We start from the raw sequence: 21,932 nt of genomic DNA, 5'->3' as shown, positions 1-21,932 counted from the left end.
AGTTGGATTTGAACAATCCACCCTTTTTGGGCCGAGTGATGGGAACCCGATTCAGGCTTGGCGAGAGGCTTTTTTTTTTCTTTTTTTTTTACCCCCAAGGAGAATCCACTTCAAAGCACTTGATGTTTGAATCAGACTCCGACTCCGACTGACTCGTCCAAATCAATCCGATTGTTCGCCCGTGACTGTCAAACGAGGAGAGAAGGAGCCAGTCAGGGTGGAATGTGAAGACTTTCAAGCACTTGTAGCAATAGTACACACTATTATATTCTATTGTATTGTTAAAAAGAAACATTCAAAGCAGAATCGTTCTTATGTCGTTGCAAACTAGACTAGTTATTCTGCTACACAGAGCTGAAAGATCCTCAAACTTGTTGAGAAGAAAGTATAAAAATTGCTGCTGGGAAGGGGGAGAGGGAGGGAGGGGGGAAGGGGGAGGGGTGGTGCTGCATTAGGGCTCTGTGATTTATGAGAGAATGTTGGAATAGCTGTCAAATATTCTTCGGAAACCATTTTTATGTTCTCCAGGGGTGCCGCTCTAACTAGCTGACCTCACACTGCAACCACAGGTCAAAGTGCCATTTGATTTCCATTTTATCCATAAGACTGCACCGGGCCTGCATACAGATTGATGAAGAGCCGTCTGCAGTAACAATCCAGCGGCAGAGCTCGGAGACTTTGACGTTCTCCCTGCTTGGCCACAGGCCGTCACATAACACGGCTACACTCTAATCTCCGTGTTTTTCTTCGTCCCTCTCTCCCTCTCTTTACAGCTCCGCCGTTGTCAGAAGTCACCACGGCCCCTCAGCCTCCGAGAACTACAACCACCACCACAACAACCACGGCGCACTGGGCCGTGCCCAACACCACCACCACAACAGGGCTCAAGGAGGGCAGCAGGGGAGCGCCCAAGCCTCCGCCCGTGGTTCCGCAGACGACTGCCCCTCCCCCCCTGGAGTCCTTCCCTTTACCTGAGCGCTTCTGCGAGGCCACAGAGCAACGAGACATAGAGTGGCCTCAGACCCAGAGGGGCATGCTTGTAGAGCGACCGTGCCCCAAGGGAACACGAGGTAAACAGTGCTCCTCCTCACCCCTGGGTCTTCTTGCCTGCTGCCTTCAATACGACCTGAAGAAGTCCCCGGAGATCACACACACCCTGTGTTTGTTACAGCCGCCCGATATTGTTGCTTTTTAGTGATCTTATTATCTGTAAAGTTCAACGATTTTAGTGCGCGTGTAGGGAATCTGTGAGAGCGGTTTATAAGAGTATTGTTAGTCTTCTGCTGAGTCATTCCAGGTCAAAACATGATGTAGCTATCTGTAACAACTGGCCTGCAGAGGGGCCCAGGCTCAGCTGTTTACTCCTGGAGCTCGCATGGAGACACGCATCCCTCATTTGACTGTGTGTGAAATTGTGTTAGCACCCAGGGTTCATCAGACGAAGGGATAATTAGGACGAGGAAAACTGTCACCACTCGGTCGCAAAAACAGACGCGGAGCTGTTGGAAAATAGTTTTTTTTTTTAAATCACTCTGGAAAAGCTAAATTAGTAGCGAGTCCTTTGACTTAATTTCAAGCTGTTAAACACCAAAATCTGCATCAATGGCGCTGTGATGTTAAAGAACACACACACACACACACACACATAGACAGTCTCCGGTTTTTCTCAGTGTTACAAAAATGTGTTCTCGCAGTTTTTCTTTCTTCCTTCCTTCCTATTTGTTGCTCAATTAATGACTTCATAGAGGGACAAAGTGGCTTTTTCTTGACTCCTTTTTGTTTTCCCCTTTTCAGGCACAGCTTCGTACTTATGTGTCCTGTCCACTGGGGCCTGGCACCCAAAGGGCCCCGATCTCAGCAACTGCACCTCCCACTGGGTCAACCAGGTCGCCCAGAAGGTTTGTGCGAGCCGCTGTTTTCGTTCCCTCTGCCTGGAATGTACACTACATCTTAAAAACATACAGCGCGTAGAGAAAATAATGTCAACACCTCACCATGAAGGAGCGCGTAGGTTTGCTGGAGCCTCGGCAAACAGCTGCTTGGTTTCCAGCCCGACAAAAAAATCAAAGATCTGCTCGCAACATCTGCTCAAATGAAACTGCAAACATATTGGAGAGAATTATAAAGCCATAAACAGACAAACTGTGTTTACTATAAGAAACAGCAGTCACAGATTGTATTTTGTATATTCCAGGGTCACAAATCTAAAATGTTTAGATGTAAGAGCTTTTCAAGTCTACACACACACACCAAAATCTAAACCTTCTACACCCTTTTCATCCTTGCTGACCGAGATAAGAAACAACCTCTTTATAAGTGACATTTGAAAGAGCTCAGTCATGTGTGTGTAAGACTGCATGCCCTCCCTCTCCTCCCCTCGCAGATCCGCAGCGGCGAGAACGCGGCTAACCTGGCCAACGAGCTGGCCAAGCACACCAAAGGCCCCATCTTCGCCGGGGACGTCAGCTCGTCCGTGCGCCTGATGGAGCAGCTGGTGGACATCCTGGACGCGCAGCTGCAGGAGCTGCGGCCCAGCGAGAAGGATTCGGCCGGGCGAAGCTTCAATAAGGTAAGCGGGGCGCCCCGGGATAACCTCAGCGATACTGATGACCGTTTTTTTCCCAGCAGTTCTCTCGCTCTCTCACGCTGACTCACGCCACACAGAGTCAGAGGCTCTAGGCGCTTCAGTTAGAATATAAATAAAAACTACTTGTTTGTCACATGAACTCTGCCGGAATCTTTTCTTATCAGGAGCATAACAGCATGACACATTTCTATTATTTACATTTTCACTCTTGAACCTCTAAAACACAGCACAAATGTGAAATCAGACTGTTTGCACTTTGCTGGTCTTGGCCAAGGCTAATATTTCTATTTCTATTTGGATATGTAAGGCGTCTTTAAGGGGAGCGACTACGCACATACACAAGTGTTGAGCCCAGAGCCCTTTTTGTTCTTCAGCGCTGAGCTGAGCAAGGAGGAGTGGATAGATGAGTGTGTTCATGCGCCTCTCAGTCAGAGCCTCGGCGCTACAAAGACGCCATTCAAACACATGAAAATTTGCAAACTGTGTCTCTGTTTGACCCGTTCTTTTTCTTCTCTAATGGAAAAGCTTCAAAAACGAGAAAGGACATGCAGGGCATACATGAAGGTACTGGAGCTATGATACTGGACTTTACCCCCCCTCCCACCCCCCCTACACTCTGCTTGCCTCTACCCACCCGACCCCCGTGCCCCACTCCGTGCCCAGCAGCATGTACCCTCTGCACTGTCATGTCCTCCCTCCTCTCTGTGCTTCCTGCATTTTTGAGTAATTGCCTTTACACAGAGCCCTAGCTGTATCCAAAGTGCTTTCTAAGTCAAAGAGAAGTCATCTCCAATTCCTAATGTGGCTTCGTTTTTGTGGATATGTGTGTGTTTTTTTCTCTTCCATTTCTTTGTCGTTGCAGTGATTGTGATTTCTTTTCTTTTTTTTAAATCTCTCACTCACTGTTTATCGCCATTTTTCTCCATTGTGTGTTTTCTTACAGGATTGCACATCTCAATCGCGCCGTGCTTGCATATCTCTCATTATTCATTTGAAGGACTGGCGCCTTTGTTATATTTCGTGGCTATTGTCTGACATCTCCTTCAGTGTGAAATAATCCATATTGCATCAACAATCAACAGCGGTTCCCCGGTTTTAACCCTTTTTGAACCTTTTTCGTCGCACCGACCTACGGCGCGTGCGAGGTGAAAGTCGCGGCGCCTGATTCGCAAGGACTAAGGGACGGGTTTCAGGTCATTGCAGTCATTTGTTTTATAAATTAAAGGTGCAAATCTTTCACTCGCTCTGGTTAATAGGGTCAGACGGGTCAAACCATTTTTTTTAAAAGTCCTTTTTCCTTAGATGCTCAGGTTCATGTCGGGTTCGCAATCAAAAGTATTCTGGCCATTTTTATCCCCAAACCTTCGGGGAGATCGGCGTCCTCCACCTGCCACCAATGTCACCCACCGCCACCCCTCCCCAATCCAGATTAGTCCTCTGGGAGAGTATTAAAATGGATCGAGCTAATTAGCCAGTAGACGGCCATGCATGCGCTCATAAAAAAGAGAGAGGGGAACAGGGGGGAAATATGCAGTTTGCACCACATCCCCCCTCTCCAAAAAAACCTCACATGATTGTCGCAATGTGGAGAAGTGCAGCGTTACAGCAGGACGGTCGATTTGAAATGACAGCATTCATGCCACTAATAACAGCTGGAGAGGATCAGGGGACATAGATTGTTGAGTCAGCAGTATCTGACATCTGCCATACTTGACTCACCGACACATTAGCCACGCCATGCCGGCCCCAACCACTCCCTCTCCCCTCCCCCCTCCCATCCCTCTCCCTCTCTCCTCCCGTCCCTTCCCCCCCAACTCTCTGTCATTGATTACCTGATTAGACGCAGCGATTCGATTATAACCTGGAGAAATGCCGTCGGCGTCTGGAGCCGACGCCTGTGTCGTTCCTCCGTCTGCCGGGCAGCAGTTTAGGTGGCGGCGAGCGTGCGTTGGCCCCTGTTTGTTTAAAGCGAGCATCCGTTATATTTGGCCTTGTTTTCTTAAAATACACAAATAATGCTGTTATTTTTCCGATGCATTTTGCTGGATGGATTTATTATTACATGAGCGTCTGCCTCACCGGTGTAGCAGAGAAAAGCAAAGGTCACCACTAATTACCATTTTCACCAATTTACTTCATAGCACAAATACTTATTCATATGTTTAGTTTATTTTTATTCTTGTATTTATTACTTCCATACTTTATTCCTTGTTTTTTCTTCATCTTATCTGATTTTTTTTACTGCAAACCTCTTTGAGTTGCATATTCTGGCGGAAACGTGCAACACAAATACGAACGTGATTGATCACAGCTCACCGCTATTCAAACTCTTCTGTTATGTTTCTGTTTCTCCGAGTGTGTTTTTCCAACATTCCAGCTTCCCACCAGACTCCGTTAACGCGATAACCACGTATAATCTGTCATCATTGCGTCTGCGTTTATCCTTTTCCTGCATTTTCAAACCGTACAGAAAAATCCATTTAACAATCTGAAAGGATTTATTGGGGTTTGGATGGATTATTATTGTATCATTGATTGATTATGGCTTGATTCTTAAAAGACTAAAGGCTCCCATCTGCTGTGTTGTACAGCTTTAACTTTGGTTGCTACAACTTGCACACAGTGTTATTGGATAGCCCTGATGAGAGCTCAATACTCTGACCCCATGTGCCTTGCTCAAGTGTCCTTGAAAAAGACACTGCAGCCTCTCCTCCCTCTCTCTCTCTTCGCGATCGATATAGTTTTAAAAAATTCTGCATTGTGTATCGATTAAGTTATCATCTATACGGCAACAAAAAGACACACATTGCTTTTGAATATCTTTGGTTTCTCATCACGATCCGGGTGTGGATGATTCATCTCATTGCCTGCATGTCGGCGTGTGAAGCCTGTAAACGTTGTCTGTTTCCCTCCATCACTTACGCTCCTTCTTCTCCTTCTTCTTCCTCTTCTTCTTCTTCCCTGTCTCGCCGGGTTCACGCAGGCCATCGTAGACACGGTCGATAACCTCCTGCGGCCCGAGGCGTTGAAGTCCTGGCAGGACATGAACAGCACGGAGCAAACCCACGCCGCCACCATGCTGCTGGACACTCTGGAGGAAGGGGCCTTCGTCCTCGCCGACAACCTCATGGAGCCCGCCATCGTCAAGGTCCCCGCAGACAACATCAGTAAGTAACGGAGCCACGCGCTAAGCGGATGGCGGGGGGTGCTGTGTTTTTTGGTGCGAGCTCGGTTAATTTGATTACCTTCAATTCATTGAAAGAGTTACTCTCGTGATAGGAAAACAAGGCCGCCGCATAAAAAAGGGACTTTGTTTTCATAATAAGCGTTTAAACCTCGGGGGAACAGGAAAACAACGCATATTAGGTTTAACGAGTCGCTTACTGACAAAGTGATGAATATCAGACAATTAAATAGACTGGATTCTCTGATTGCGCACGCTTAGTTTATAAATGTATGCGTCTAGACCTTGTAACTCTATACATTAATGTGAACATTAGCCTGCTGTGGAGTCAGAAAAAGTACATTGTTTATCCACAGCCCCCTCCTCCACCTCCTCCTCCTCCTCTTCCCGCTTTCTTCAGCTGTTAGCACACACAAATAAAGCTTTTTCTCTGTTATTATTTCTGTCTCCTCTCAGCAGTGTTTTATTCACATTAGCAAGCTTCCTCCCTGGGATGAAATAATCACAAATGATCACATTACGTTGAGATTCTTGTTTTTTTTGCTTCTGACTCCGTCGCTGATTATCGCCTTGATTTGTTGTTGGAGTCGCTGTCTCGGTGCAGATTTGTCAGGCTCTGACAGCGTTGACATCAATATTCTGTGTCGGTTTCCAAGTCGAAGCGGCTCGTAATGACTTGGCGTCTCCTCTTTCTTTCCCGTTTTCTCTTCCCTTCCTCGCCGCAGTCCTGGATGTGTATGTGCTCAGCACCGACGGCCAGGTGCAGGACTTTAAGTTTCCGCAATCCAGCAAATCTGGCATCTCCATCCAGCTGTCGGCCAATACCGTCAAGCTCAACAGTCGCAACGGTAAACATCTCGAACTGATTCAATATATTAGATATTAAATAGAAAGCACAGTATATAATTGAGTGTTAACATCTCTTCTCCCGCCTCTGCAGGAGTCGCCAAGCTGGTCTTTGTGCTCTACAGAAACCTGGGCCAGTTCCTCAGCACGGAGAACGCCACCATCAAGATGGCAAACGAGGCTTACGGCCGCAACGTGTCGGTGGCTGTCAACTCCGACATCATCGCAGCCTCAATCAACAAAGAGTCCAGCCGCGTGTTCATTAACGACCCGGTGGTTTTCACCCTGGAGCACATTGACGTGAGTCTCCCTGCTGGAGTAAATGGGGGGGTCATATTAAAAACACCAGGAGGGGAACATCCAGAGCAGGCGGAGATCTGCAATTTGAATTGTAAATGTCTGCCGAGGTCAGTTGGCAGTTTATTTAAGTCATTGAACATCAAATTAAAGGAGTCTTTAGAACCTAAGTGAATTCTTAATGAAAACTAATTCTTTAATCAACATTGGGATATAAATGATACCCATTTTCTTTTATAGTGGGGGAAATTAACTCCTAGATTAGCCGTACAATCTAGGATGAAATTACTGGAGCACCAATTATCTTCCGTCTTTTAAAGTTGTCACCAGAGTTCCCAGAGGGCCACGCGTGACTCCATCCTTTATCAGAGAAATTGTGCAATTCCAAAGACAACGCCATCAAACAATTATGCCCTTCTGTTATTAAGGCCTCGTATTCCCGATCATGCCTCGGTTGAATCGGCAAGCATGTGCCAAATGAGATACAACATATGAATTGCTTCATAAGGAGCCACAGAGTGACAAATCCTCCTCCATATCATTGCGGAGGAATACTTTGTATGAGTAGGGGGTAAATGGCTTCTGTGTTCTACATCTACACTTCAATTTCATGCAGTCAATTATTTGGACACTTAACCATATCTCTTGTTATCTGCAGATGGAGCACTACTTCAACTCCAATTGCTCCTTCTGGAATTACTCGGAGAGGAGTATGATGGGCTACTGGTCCACCCAAGGCTGCAAGCTCCTGGACTCCAACAAGACACACACCACCTGCTCCTGCAGCCACCTTACCAACTTTGCCATCCTCATGGCACACCGTGAAGTCTCGGTATGAAACACTTCTTTATACTCTTGTCGGTTACGTTTGCTGTACTTCAATTAAGGTCTTGTATCTGCTGAAACATACTTTGAAAGGCAGTGTTACAGGAGCTCAGAGACTTCTATCTTTGATTCTTTCTTCATTTTTCGTTTTCATCAAGTTGTTGTAGTTGTAGTACATCAAAGCGTATTTCTTTGTCCTGATCCAGGGACCCGGCAGAGAGCACGAGCTGCTGCTGACCGTCATCACCCGCGTGGGCATCGTGGTGTCGCTCGTCTGCCTCACCATCAGCATCTTCACCTTCTGCTTCTTCCGGGGCCTGCAGAGCGACCGCAACACCATCCACAAGAACCTGTGCATCAACCTCTTCATCGCAGAGTTGATCTTCCTCATCGGCATCGACATGACGGAGCCCCGGGTAAGCCGAGTGACTTCATTTGGATTCATTCTTTTTTTGTTATTTTCTCCCACTTTCCCCTTTTTAAGTGAGATGAATGAAAGTGTAAACATTGTTCCAGGCGTCTCTCTGATTGTCCCTGATTTGTCCCACACAGTATTAGTCATCTAGCTCTTTTAGTTAAAACCACACGCACCATGGCTGTGACCACCTTCCAAAATCATCTGAGCCGCTTCAACGCATTTCATCATTTCTCCTCATTTTGGGGAGAAAAAGCAGTGAATCTAAGCATCAGAGCCGTATGATTAAAACCACTAACTCTAAACTGACAACGCGAGAGGCTTTTAGCGGCGCGGCGGCGATGATGGAGAGTTTAGACCTGTGCATAAACCTGAGCCCATGTGGTTGCTGAATATTCATGTTTTTTTTTATTAAGGGAACTTGATGGATGAGCAAGGCCGGGCAACTTTATTTATATTGCACATTTCATACACAAAAGTGATTCAAACGAGTGCGAGGCATGAAACTTTAAAGGTATTTCAAAGTTTATCTAAAAAGGACAAGAAAGGAACTTTTTTTTTAACAATTGATCCCCGATTTAGCTGTAAGCATGTAAAGGTTAAATAAAAGAGTGTGTTACATAAAAGAAACGAGCCCCTGGTGTGCACGTGTGTGCGTGTTAAGACAAAGCGCTCCTTGTTTGTGAGATGGGACCACTTAAACCTGGCGTGTCAGCCGTGTTGCTCCATCTGCTTACAGCCTTTTTCAAAGCTTTTTGGCGTAGAAAAGGGGAAGATTTGGTGTAAATCTGTTTGTTTTATCTACTTTTTTGTTTTTGTTTTGCGCAAGACTGATAGCTGTGTCTCTCAGGGCGACTGCAGTTTTTCGTACGTTCCTTCCCATCACAGTGATACATGTCGCACCGGACGGGAATAGCGGCACTAAACTGAAAGAGAGTCTTGAATGTCTTCATTTCAGTGGGATTTAATAAGACCCACAGGAAACTCTATCCAATTTTCCATAAAAGGTGGATGTTGAGTTACTTTGTCATGTGTGCATCAGCTTTGTGCGCCTGTCAGACATCTCCCCATCTTATGAAAACCTGCAAATGCAATATTTATTCTTGATTTGTTGTAATTTTGTTCGTCTTCAGATCGGATGTGCCATCATCGCCGGGATCCTCCACTTCTTCTTCCTGGCCTCCTTCTCCTGGATGTGTCTGGAGGGGGTGCAGCTGTACCTCATGCTGGTGGAGGTCTTCGAGAGCGAATACTCGCGGAAGAAGTACTACTACGTGTCCGGCTACCTTTTCCCCGCCATCGTGGTCGGCGTCTCCGCGGCCATCGACTACAGAAGCTACGGCACCAAGAAAGCGTAAGTGGCTGACAAAACCCGGCGAGTGAGGCGCGGCGGACGCTTTCTGTTTTTTTTTTCTTCTCTCTTTCCGAGCAGAATCTACTTCATCATCCCTGCCAGAGCCTCGTGTGCCTCCCTGTCAGACTACACCGTAACATTTGTGCTGCTTTGCCAGGGACGGGCAGCTGTTCAATTTTTTATGTCATTGGAAAGTGGCTGACAGACTCAACACTGTGGTTTCAGGGGGGCCGCGGCTACATTAATGCCTCTCTGCTCAAAGACCCTCCTGTGACCTCTTGTTTGTAAATGCTCTCTTAAAGAGAAGAGCACTGTGCAGAAAAAGCCTTTTACGCAGATTAATGGCCATATCTCCACAAAGACCCGGCTATCAAGTGGGGCTACTTGTTGTTACCCTCTCGGCTTTCTACGACTGTATTAGCGTTGAAGCTTTCGGAAAAAGTGCTCGGAAATCTGAATAAAATAAGTGACCAGGCGATGCCCCGAGCTCAGGGTGATGTGAGTCTCGTATAATAGACGAGTAGTATGTGTTTTCTAGTACGTGTTCCTTTGATAAAATCTCTCTCTCTTTCTCTCTCACACTCTCTCTTCTCTCCCTCCCTCCCTCTCTCCCTCATAGGTGTTGGCTCAGCGTGGATAATCACTTCATATGGAGCTTTATAGGACCGGTCACCTTCATCATCATGGTAAGCGTGCTTCTTTGTTTCCATGAAAACTACCCAGTGAGAGAACCAGATGAAAAATAAAAGCTTAGAAGAAAGATGAGCGAGTGGAGTTTTTCCAGCTCAAATATCACGCCAAAGTCACGTTTCCACATCACACACGTTGCCTAATGGCCTTCAAGTGTAACTTCCCATGGCCTGGAGGTATAGGTGTTGCTGCCAGTGTGTGTGTATGTCATCTTTTTTTCTCCCCGCCTCTTCGCGCTCTTTGTCCTCCAAAGCCTTAGCAGAAAGCAAAGGCACCTCTCTGTTTGGCGAAGGACGATCCGGGGTGAAGGACATATAGAATATTGTATTGACATATGCGCCGTTGAGGCATGCAATTATTTACTGGTCGTGACATTATTATCTCTCGCTCCATCTGAGAGACGCACAAGAGCTGGACCTGGGGGAGTCCTACCCACACACACACACACACACGCACGTACAGAATTAAAGAAATAGCAGGTGGTATTCCTCAGACGGATCCTCTCAGCTCTTCTTCCTCGCGTATTGCTTTGCCCTCGGAGCGCGGCGAGGGATAAGCAAGGGGCTGCGAACGTGTCTCACCGCCGTGCGAGCGAGGATGGGTGGTGTTTGTTCAACGCTACGTTCATTATCCAGGTTAATGGTTAGTCCCGTATCTACAGATGCGCTGACCTGTGCGGAACATCAGAATAACGCTGAAAGTATAGTGGATTGACGGGGCCATCCGTGTCAAATCCCAGCAAGCCTCCTCGCGCTGCCATTGGCCGACTGCGGCGAGCTTCCAGCCGTAATGTAACACAGCTGTGCCTTAACAGAATGAGAAAAAAAAGGAGGGAGTCACACACCAGGCTGTGTTTCTCTGCAGACATTGTCCTTTTTTTAAAAAGCCAGGAAAACGCGCAGAAGGCCTGATGAAAGTCTAGATCGGATTGAAATGCTTTGAGTTTGCAGGGTTTGTTTGTGTGTTTATCCATTTTTTATCTCTCAGCACCTGCTTTGGATGTGTGAGCACATAATTGAGGACGAGCTAAGTTTGTCTTCAAAAACCGGCAGACATTTCTCCCTGTCTCAGCAAACGCTCTCGTCAGCCACACAGGAATACGCTGCCGTCTCCCTAAATTGGAACCTCGTCGTTTTTCTCCATCACGCGTCGGTTACTGTAGTGATTTGCATGAAAAATGCGTCTGCGGCGGAAAGATGATCAGGAATCCCGCCGGCGGTGACCCTGAGAGTTAGAACCACGACCCCGCCAGTAGCTAATGTATTGCGGCGGAGCTAATGCGTGGCGGGAATGAGGTCCTGCAGCTCTGGCCCTCTGGCGTCGCACGCTGCTCGCCGCGCTTCCAGGCGACAATTGACAAGAAAAGACAAAGTGCTGGGGAAAGCGGCGCCTCAGGGGAGTGCCGGGGAGCAAGGTTTGTCTACTCCATCCGTGACCCTGGTTTCTCTATAAATTGGCTTTGTCCTTGTCGGCGAGGGGGAGAGGGAGGAGAAACGGCCCAGGCAGAGCAAACAGGGTCGCTCTGGCTCACGTCTCTTTGCCAAATCTGATCACCAAAATGTTTGCTCACCCGCTTCATTTTTCCCCCCTTAAATCGGACTGAAACCAGCAGCTGGCGGGAGGCGTGTTGAGAGGCAGAGGTTGGCCCGTCTCAGGGCACTGGGGGGTATTAGCTCCATGAAGGAGGAACATGGAAGTAATGAGTGGTGGGGGGGAGCCATTAGTATGCTTGAGATGGCTTCAACACGAAGCCTTTTGGATCATGACACGTCGTGGGCAGTTCTTCTCATCTGGACAGCTCCATCTGCACCTTTAATATTTTATCCCTGGCAGTTCATTTGGAGTTCAGTGTGTACACACACACACACACACACACGCACACACACTCCCGCTGCAGAAAAAAGCTTTCTCCTCCTCAGTCCCAATGTGGCGAGGTGCTTCTGCATGGCTTGCAACGGTGATTCGGAGAGAGGGAGACAGAGTTGAGGGATGGAGGCGAGGCAGCTCCGCCGCAGCGATGGGGCGGGATCCCCCCGGGAAGGGCCGAGAGAGAGAGAGTGAGAGAGCGGGGGGGGGGGAGGCGGGGGGGACACAGGCCGCGCTGCTAGGTTACTTTAAGGTACGCTGCTGCTCTTCCTCCTCTGTCTCATTGGATCCATGTCACCACTCCAGGCTGTGTGAAAGGGATTTTCAGAAGAAGTCCCTCGCCCAGGCCGTCCCTATGTGCCCCCCCCTCCCCCTCCTCTTCCTCCCCCTCTTCCTCCCCTCCACCCTGCCTGACTCACAAAGGCGGCTGACAGAAATAATGGCTGATGCCGGCGAAACAAAACACACTATCAGTGGCGCGTGCGCAATAAAAGTAACTCAAATTATTTTCCATTACACTCCTCTCCCCCTCCTCCTCTTCCTCCTCCACCTGGATTATTGTTAGTGGCTCCCGCGGCTGATTGCATGTGGAGGGGCGACGTATTGATCCCCGGCAGCAGGCTTTTGATAGGGTGGACGCAATAGAACACAGAGTTTGTGCGCGGGAGTGAAAGGCGGCGTGGTCCGAGCCGGCGCCCCTCAAAGGTCATTGGTTTATTCTGTCACGTTTGGCTCGTCTAGAGACACAATAACTCTGAGAAGCTCTTAATGGCCTCCACCTTCATATTCCTCTCTTTTGTTTTGAGGATTCTGGGAAGCTTTTGTGATTCCAGATGCGTTTATTTCTCGGTTAGCCACTTACACATTTGCGATATTCCTTCCTTTTGCATTCATGCGTTTGTCTCCGAACGGTTCATGCATGCCTGCTTTCACCCAACAAATGCTGCTGCTGCCGTGTGAGTGCGCGTGTGTGTGTCCGAGACTAGTTTGCACCAGAATAAATGTTTCTTTTCTCTTTTTTTGAAGTAAATAATTTGGAGCGGCTCCTCTCTGGCCCTTTCAGCCTTCATGTCTCTAAATCACGCTATTGATTTTTCTTTTAAAGGTAGCAAATAAATGCACACGCTATCCCTGCCTCAACCTGATATGTGCCACTGGCTCCCTTAAGGTTTAATGCATTAAATCGGCAAAAGGCATCTTCATCTTCCTCTCTCTCTCTCTCTCTCCCCCCCCCCTCTCTCTCTCCATCCGTCGACACAGAGTATTGAAGAAAATGTACCATGTTCCCTCAAGCCTTTTCCAGCTGCATGTACCTTATAATATTTCACTATGTGCATAAAATGATATGCAGTTGTTTTGTACAACAAGAGGGTCTCTTATTTCCCCGTCTACTCTTCATCCCCCTCTGACTCTGGCAGACTGCTGCTGTGTGGCTGCTTTTTTTTTTTTTTTTTTTTTCCCTCGCTGTGATGGATTTTAATGCATTTCCATGCTCTTATTGATATAGAATGACACTAAATTTGGCGCCAGTCGGCCGGCCTGAGCCTGGCTGGAACGATAGATGTTTATTGGATTAGTCTGTGGACATGCAGGGATTTGAAGGCATGTCCACAGACTCTTTTAATACTTATAGACAAATTAACAGCTCTCTCTCTTGCTCTCCCTCTCTCTCCCTCTCCCTCTCTCTCTCTCTCTCTCTCTCTGATGTTTGCTGAGTCGTGCTTTTCTGTGTATTTACGCCGCAATTACTCTGTTTTGACAGCTCAATCTCATCTTCCTGGTCATTACCATGTACAAAATGGTGAAGCACTCCACCACCCTGAAACCGGACTCCAGCCGACTGGAGAATATAAAGTAAGTAAAGCGCCGAACCAAACCGAACCAGACCAGCTTCTTCTTCTTCCTCTATCTTTCATCTATCTGCAGTTACTTTCACTGGACTTCCTGACTGATTATTATGACACGGCGGCTTCGTGAGTCGTGACTCCTTCGCCCCCTTTTCAGCTGTTTTCTCTCCAAGCCGCTCGACCACAGAGTCCTTAATTGTTCACGTCTCCTCGCCGCTCTTAAGGCCGCCACCTCCAGCTCCCTCCATCTCGGGGGCAGGGGCGGGGGCAGGGTGGGGTGCGTCGGAGGGAAACAGCTACCATGTGTGTTCGCTGCTGGAACATGTCAAATCTTTTTTATAGTTCCCTCAGCTTCTAATCCCAGAGAAGAATTCCTCCCCAACGCAAACCGCCACCAAGCCCGACCACCGCCACCGCCACCGCCCCCCCCCCCCCCCCACCTCAATCTGTGCCCCTCTAGCTTGGTCTTCCTCTCTCTGTAGCGCCCCTCCACTGTTATGATGTGTTTAGCTATTGGAAGGAGAGCAAATGTTTCCCCAACGGTCTGATTTGTTTGTTTTGTGTAGTTTGGTGCAATTTGGGTTCAAGTCCTATTTATGTCTGTATACTACAAGCTCCTCCCCCTTCATTCTGGATCCAAACTTCCACACCGCCGCTGTTTTTTCTTCACCACCGTTAAGTTATTTTTCGTGGGCATTTCATCGCCATGGTGAAGCTGCAATCAGTGGGGGGAAATGGCTTATTTAGACTTTCTCCCTTATCAATGAAACCGCGGCAGAACGCATTAACCAAACATTGGTATTTGGATGTTAATTTCTTCCTCTTGGGCTTGTTTATACAACATAAATACAGTTTTATCTATAGCATTTTGCCCTTTTCCCAGTGGCCTTGGTGGTTTTGTTTGTTTTGTGCCAAACGTGCGTCTCTGCTCCTCTCTGACCGTCGATGTCATCGCATGCTGCATGCAGGAACAAAACTTAACCCACGCTGTCTCGCTTTCTTCTCCTTCCCCCCCTCGCCAATCATTCTGCTTCTGTCTTCCTCTCTCTCTCTCTCTTTCTCTACGCCAGTAATTATCGCGTTTGTGACGGCTACTATAATACAGATTTGCCCGGGTAAGCCTTCTATCCTCTATACCTTCCTTCACTATATCCACTTGTAGCTTTAACACAAACTCAGCCATACAGACGATGTGCTCTGACCCATTTTTGTAACTGAATCACCAGCAGCAGAAACATGGAACCTCCTGCCTTTGTTAGACCTTTAATTCCATTTTGCCCTCCGTGATTTTTCCTTGGATCAAAGTTGAAGATTTATCACTCTAATGCCGACTAACCCCGGCTGTGCTGCGTTTCTGATCTAATTGTGTTTCTCTCTTCCTGCTTATCATGCTCTCTAGCTATGAAGATAATAAACGGTTTATCAAGTAAGGACATGTTACCCAGAAGTCTCCGTCTTCTCGGCGTTTGTAGTTGATTCTCCTCCTTCTCCTCCTCCTTTTCTTGCTTTGATTCGCCACTCCATCCCCTCCCTGTCTTTTCGCTTGGTGGCTGCACTCATCCTCTCTTCATGTGAATGCTCACACTCTCTCCGTGTCCATGTGTTTGTTGGCTTTCGTGCGCCCAGTTGTGACCATTTGTTGTTGGTGTCTGAAGGCTCCACGGGACCTTCTCTTCTTCCTATTGAACTTGGCTTTCACACACAGTGTCTGTAACTCTCCAAGCCAGCTCACTCACCGCAAATAGACCATTACTGAAGGTTCCAACCGGACGATCCTCTGATAATAGAGAGTGCATGTGTGTGGGTGGAGGGGTGGGGTCGTGGTCAGCAGGAGGACATCTAGATGTTTGTTGATACCGTCACACATTCTTCATTCTTTTCCTTTTCTTTCTTTCCTTTTTCTCCTGGCAGCAGCGAACGCATCTAACGCTGGATTTTGTCCTCTCCTGTGTGTGTGTGTGTGTGTGTGTGTGTGTGTGTGTGTGTGTGTGTGTGTGTGTGTTTAGATCCTGGGTCATGGGTGCCTTCGCTCTGCTGTGCTTGCTGGGTCTGACGTGGTCCTTCGGTCTGTTCTTCATCAGCGAGGCCTCGGTGGTCATGGCGTACCTCTTCACCATATTCAACACCTTCCAAGGAATGTTTATCTTCATCTTCCATTGCCTCCTGCAGAAAAAAGTGAGTTCCTCCGTCTTTCCCCCACGCTTGTGTTTGATGTTTTCCAAGGTGAAAGGTTTCCTGGATTTGAATAGTCAAGGCCGGACGCAGCGGAATGCACAAAGCGCGGCGTGCTGATATGAAAGGACAAACACGAGCTCGCCTGGAGATCTTGGCTAAGTCATATGTAAAGTCAACATTGTGTGTCAACACGTCGCTGTTTGCTCGACGCAGGTCCGCAAAGAATACAGCAAGTGCTTTCGCCACACGTACTGCTGCGGAGGGCTGCCTACCGAGAGCTCGCACGGCTCTGCAAAGACTTCAACCACACGGACCAGCGCTCGCTACTCCTCTGGTACACAGGTACACCAGCCGAGACCGCACACCCACGCAGACACACACGCAAACACACAGCTCTATTGTGCCATCACAGTGAATTGTAAGGTTAAAGGCATTACACAGTTAATCCCACGTTCCTGTTTCCATTTGAGGTTTAATGTGTAAAAGCAACCCAGGTGTAGCCACTGTTGCTGCAGCACCGCTTTGTGCACTGAGTGAAAATAGATAACATTGGCCACTGCCTCTTTCAGTCCTGTGCTGCAGCTTTAACGCTCACCACACGCTGGAAATGAGGGGAAAATACAACCCAAAGTGTGTATCAGTAATGTTTGTATCAGAGAGACAGAATCCAGGCTGTCAGTGTGCAGCTACTGTTCCCAATCCACATCCTGCGTCTCATCAGCGACATCACGGCTTAACGCTCCCCCGTCGCTGGCAGGAACACGTGGAAATTGACATTGATTTTTGTTGGAATTAAGGGCCGAAGCTTCCACTGAGATGTTGAATCCATTGGGAGCTCGGTACAAAACGTTACAAATGCCAAAGTTTAAAGAAGTGCCTGTGTGAATGTGTTTTGGTCATCAGCATGTAGGCATCGCACAAAAAGGCCCAAAAAAATGCCCATTATGCATTTTTAGCTTCAGAGGTAGATGATGAAGAATCACAAACATGCCACATTTTTACAAGTAGCATCTGCTGTGCTGCATGAGTATCTCTCCTCTGTCCTGCCCCCCTTTAGCACTTTGCTTTTATCCTTTTTCTCACTAACGTCATGTGCATGGGAAAATAGTACTGCACTATTTAAAGAGCATTGCAAGCACATTTTACTGCAGGGAAAGCCAAAATTACAAAAAAAGATATTTACTTCATCTCTTTATTATTAAAGGGTAATAGACCTTGGTGAATAAAAAGCTCCAGATGTGCTGTTTCCCTTACAAACAGCGCCGCCTCACGCACCGCGCTCACCACCCGAGCCCCAGTGCAAAAGTCCACTTAATTACTTGAGAAAGTTAAGAGTGGAAATGGAGATTTAGAGCTCCACTCGTCTGCGGTGTCGGCGGGCAGGCGAGGAGCGACGGAGCCCGAGCCGTGTCGCAGGAGGAAATTAATGAAAGTTGATCTGAAAGGTGAGCGGGCTTGTTCAAAGTCCTAATGACTCTCCCTTGTTGACCTGACAGAGTCGTATCAGGAGAATGTGGAATGACACCGTAAGAAAGCAATCCGAGTCCTCCTTTATCTCAGGTGACATCAACAGCACCTCCACCCTTAACCAAGGTCAGTTTCACACCTCATTTCTCTTCACACGCACACACGTATGCACACATTTCCATCGGGCCGGCTAAAAATACCTCCCTCAGCTTCCCGGTGATTTCACACCAGCGTCCAGGATCCGACTCCAATGATTGTAATAAATGCAGGGCGTTAAAAGCAGAGCAGCGGGGGGAAAGATAAAGGGAAATCTAGAACCTTCCGTCTCCTCCTCCGTCTGCCAGGCGAGGATTACAAAGATCCGTCCTCAAACACTCTGTGCGCTGTCATCCCGCCTGGTAATGCCAGTCACAAATTGGGGCAAGGATGGAGCATTTTTCATTTGAGTGCTGGCCGTCCAGAAGTTCATACCGGAGCTCAGGGGGAGAGTGGATAAAAACAGAAAATAGCCCAGGAAAACTTTTATTTATTCAAGTTGTAGCTGGATGGAGAACATGCAGAGAGGCTATTTGTCGGCTGCCATGTAAGGTGACCTCTGTTACTTTAACGCCAGGATTTATGAGGCGGGCGGGAAGGGAAGAGAAAAAAAAAAAAGAAACCTGTCATTTATTATTTAGTTTGAGCACAAATATGATGATGAGAAGATGATGTTCAACTCTGGCTGACCCGGAGTGCTTAGTGCGTTGTTAGGCTTTCTGCTCGCGCTGGAATTGGCTTCCCAAGCATGCAAGAGGGGGAGAGAGGTTTTACACCAAGGTTGTATAACTTAACTCCCTCCCCCTTCCTCCCCTCCTTCCGCCACTCTTTTTCGCTTGATATTCCTTCTTTGCCGTCGCCCCCCCCTCCTCTCCTACAAGGTAAAAAAACAAAAAAAAACATTGCACACAAGCGTTTCGGACCTGACTTTAACTCGCCCGGTTACATCAGCGACAATACAGGAGTGGGGACCTTTTCCCCCTCCCTCTCATACCTCCATTTCCTGGAGTTGTTAACGCAAAAGGTTGGAAATTGATCACTCCGGGGTGCAGTAGCCTAGTTACCCCTGAGAGCCGCTGCACTAAAGCAGGGCTCTATCTCCTGGAAGCACTTCCCTGTCATTAAAATCGTCCCTGGAGACTTTCCGCAACATGACAGATGGTATTAACGCAGGTGATAAATGGCAGCGGAAGCACCTCGGATCTCTTTAGAACCTTAAAGAAGACACAGCCAAAAAAAAAAGAACGGATTTGCGATCCCAGCGTTTTGAATAAACATGTTGATATCAAACATTGTTTTGGAGAGGGGGGGGGGGGTTGTGTTTTGACGTGTGAAACGCTCCCCAGCCTTCTGTGCACTAACAGAAATGCTCCAGGATGCTATTTTCTGGAAATAGTATGTAATCATGACACAACAGAAGCGCTGATGACAGGATGCGGTTATGAACACAGTGGGTGGAAAATTGGTTTACATTTTGTTGTTCACTGGGCTGACTCACACGAGCCAACGACAAAAGTTAGGGGGTGGAGGAGGGAGGGAGGGGAGGGAGGAAGGAGGGGTGATGGAGCGGCTCTTAGAATGCAAACCTTTATTTACACTCGCTCGTCTTCCTCTCTCGCCGCCTTCTGCAATTTCAGCTTTAAGAACAAAACACCCGACGCTCCAACACACACAACTCCACCCCCCCCTCCCCCACCCCCCCTCAAAGGCAAACGTTGCACTTTTGTTCTCCCTCTCTCTCTCTCTCTCTCTCTCTCTCTCTCTCTCTCTCTCTCCTCTCTGTGTGTGTGAGTGCGGGGCGACACTTACCTTCCTCCTCCTCTTCTGTCTGTGCCACTCTAGGAATGACCGGGAATTATCTACTAACAAATCCTCTCCTCCGACCACAAGGCACTAACAACCCTTATAACACCTTACTGGCCGAGACAGTCGTATGTAACACCCCCACGGCTCCAGTGTTTAACTCACCAGGTGTGCTCCATACTTTCACCTGCATCTCCAGGCTTCTCTCTCTCTCTCTCTCCCTCCCTCCCTCTCGCTCTCTTTTCATTTCTTCTCCTCCTTGTCGTCTCAGTTGAGGGCTTCTCAAAAAGCCGGATGTTATGTAGTATCGACTTTCTCTCTGAATCATTGTCTCCCAAACGCTTACATACAATGGCTCCGCGCGTGTGTTTGTGTGTGTGTGTACGTGTGTGTGTGGTTCTTGTGATTCATCATAATTCATCAACCTCTCATATTTCTCCTCACATCCACACACATTGAATGGGATGTAATGATTAAGGTGGGAATGAGATACTACAGCATGTGTAAGGGTAAACAGCCGCGTTGAGCAAGATTGTCGTAAAATTGTTGTGATTAATGCTCACAAATTGATCAGGCTGTGTGTGTGTGTGTGTGTGTGTGTGTGTGTGTGTGTGTGTGTGGGTGTTTAAACTACCGGTGCAGACTTCATTTGCAAAAACAGAAAATTCCACTTTTGTAAAATATTAATTTCATAATTCATGGTTATTATTGTGACATCATTCAAACTCATTTGAAATTGAATAATAAAAATTCGAAATATTCTAAAAAATAATAATGATAACAATATTGCTCCATAAAGTTTGATTGGTTTGACCTGGAATTGAATAGAGAGAAAAGAAATGAATAAAAATGCTTCTGTTTTCTGTTTTTGCAACTGAACTCCTCAAGTTAGATAATTAACAGGTAAATTTAACCATATTGATATATTTGATTATTCTATTGCCTCTCTCTCTATATATATATATCTATACATATATATGTGTGGGCGTTCTCTACATGAGCTGTAGCTGTAAATGTGTGTGTGCCGTTGTATTTTGAAACGTCTCTTATGTCTCTGCTTCTCCTTGTGCTTCCCTCTAGTGACCTACAGAGAGACAAGTATGGGAGTAAAACTTAACTTTGCCTATCAAATGTAAATTTTTTTCAGCATGCTTATTTAAAACAACCGAATCCTCCCCCTCCCCCGCCACAATCACTGGTTTACTTTAGGCCATTAACACACACTCAGGGAGCAAGTGGTTCACAAACTGGAACAGGACCTCCATTCAAATCTGACCCACCTTTAAGAATCCTGACGACAAACATTCAGATCGTCTCTCTTATTTGTTTCCACTGTTTTCTCTGCTTCTCTCTCCTCTGCTTCTTGTGTGGCGTTTAAAGACCCCCCGAAAAAAAATAAAATAAACAAAAGCCGTTTTGCTTTTGTTTACCTGGCAGATAAAAGGAGCATTTGGTCGAGTTCTGCTCTGTGACTCGCCCCTGGCATTCTGCAGTCTCCGTGTCCTCTCTCTCTCTCACACACACACACACACACACACACACATGCGTCTCCGGCTCGCAATTGACACAAAATTTGCCTCCTCGCGTTTACAAACACACGGTCGTCACGGCAGCAGCTGCTTAATTTCTTTCACTCTCCCCCCCCTTTTTTTTTTTTGCTTTCGTCTCTTTTTAATCGGCAAGGTCTTCATCGTTCATCTGCAAAAACCCCTCTCTCTCCCTATCTCTCTCGCTCTCTCGCTCTCTCTCTCTCTCTTTTAATCCACCCTTTGCTCGTCCCCCCTCGTCTCTGCAGAGCTGTGTAAAGTGCAAGACGAATCATTTTCATATCGGAATGGCAATGGAAAAGCGTGGAAGTGTCGTTTTAAAGAATCAGCCGCAATCACTCCACGTTATTAGCGGCGTCTGTCTTAACCAGAAATTTAACAACAACAACAGCAACGACAACAAATCTGTGAACTTCCAGTTGATGATGATGAGGAAAAAATGACGCCGTTAGATGAATTCTAATTTGTCATTTGGAGTCGGCGCTTTCCACATCTCTCTCCTTGACATACGCCCTTTAGGCCTTCATCTTCATCTTCGCTTTGCCTCCCCCGTCCCTCCCCTCCTCTCTCTCTCTCTCTCTCTCTCTCTCTCTCTCAAAGGCATACAAATATTTACCCTTTCTGTTGCTGCTTCCTTTGACCCCCCCGTCCTAACACGGTCTCGTTCCCCCGCTTCTCGCCGGGAGCCGTCACCGTGACGGATGCCAAGTTGCGGAGACTTGCCGGGCGGCCGCTCTGACCTTTGCCAGCTTTTTGGGCACGCGGGGCTGCCAAGTGACGCACAGAAAGTGTACCAACGCAAACACACACACACAGTAAAAGTGTCGCCGCTCAAACTCGACCTCTCAGAAAGCAGAAGAACAAAACTCCCCCCCCAAAAAAAGTACCTTTTTGGCGCTGAAATCCAAAAAGCTGTTCAATGCTTGTTGAGTTATTTTGCTGAACCCTTGCTCTTACTAAGTTGCAGTTCGGATTTTTTACTTTACATTTTGT

At 47.3% G+C, this 21,932-nt stretch overlaps 1 protein-coding gene across 17 annotated transcripts in view; it reads left to right on the top strand.

Annotated features, from left to right (window-relative positions):
- The window catches only part of adgrl2a (adhesion G protein-coupled receptor L2a), a 90,306-nt gene that overhangs the window by 66,578 nt on the left and 1,796 nt on the right, over positions 1-21,932 (top strand). For 7 of the 17 annotated variants that reach the window (XM_076151288.1, XM_076151289.1, XM_076151286.1 and 4 more), the window contains exons 6-19: positions 774-1,070; positions 1,795-1,898; positions 2,384-2,569; positions 5,571-5,754; positions 6,497-6,619; positions 6,712-6,917; positions 7,573-7,746; positions 7,946-8,155; positions 9,288-9,508; positions 10,128-10,194; positions 13,827-13,918; positions 15,918-16,086; positions 16,300-16,428; positions 17,583-17,679. In XM_076151288.1, the coding sequence (XP_076007403.1) occupies positions 774-1,070; positions 1,795-1,898; positions 2,384-2,569; positions 5,571-5,754; positions 6,497-6,619; positions 6,712-6,917; positions 7,573-7,746; positions 7,946-8,155; positions 9,288-9,508; positions 10,128-10,194; positions 13,827-13,918; positions 15,918-16,086; positions 16,300-16,428; positions 17,583-17,679 (2,259 nt within the window). Of the gene's footprint in view, positions 1-773; positions 1,071-1,794; positions 1,899-2,383; positions 2,570-5,570; positions 5,755-6,496; positions 6,620-6,711; positions 6,918-7,572; positions 7,747-7,945; positions 8,156-9,287; positions 9,509-10,127; positions 10,195-13,826; positions 13,919-15,917; positions 16,087-16,299; positions 16,429-17,582; positions 17,680-19,431; positions 19,561-20,472; positions 20,491-21,932 lie in introns of all 17 variants that reach the window. The other 10 variants (XM_076151302.1, XM_076151300.1, XM_076151301.1 and 7 more) reach the window with 4 other exon arrangements.

The sequence above is a fragment of the Genypterus blacodes genome, unplaced genomic scaffold (genome assembly GCF_046128005.1).
Source record: "Genypterus blacodes isolate CSIRO-AG114 ecotype Tasmania unplaced genomic scaffold, CSIRO-AGI_Gbla_v1 ptg000054l_1, whole genome shotgun sequence".
In the NCBI taxonomy this organism is placed as follows: Eukaryota; Metazoa; Chordata; class Actinopteri; order Ophidiiformes; family Ophidiidae; genus Genypterus; species Genypterus blacodes.
Note: the sequence above shows the minus strand (reverse complement) of the source record. Positions and strands in the feature narration are given on the sequence as shown.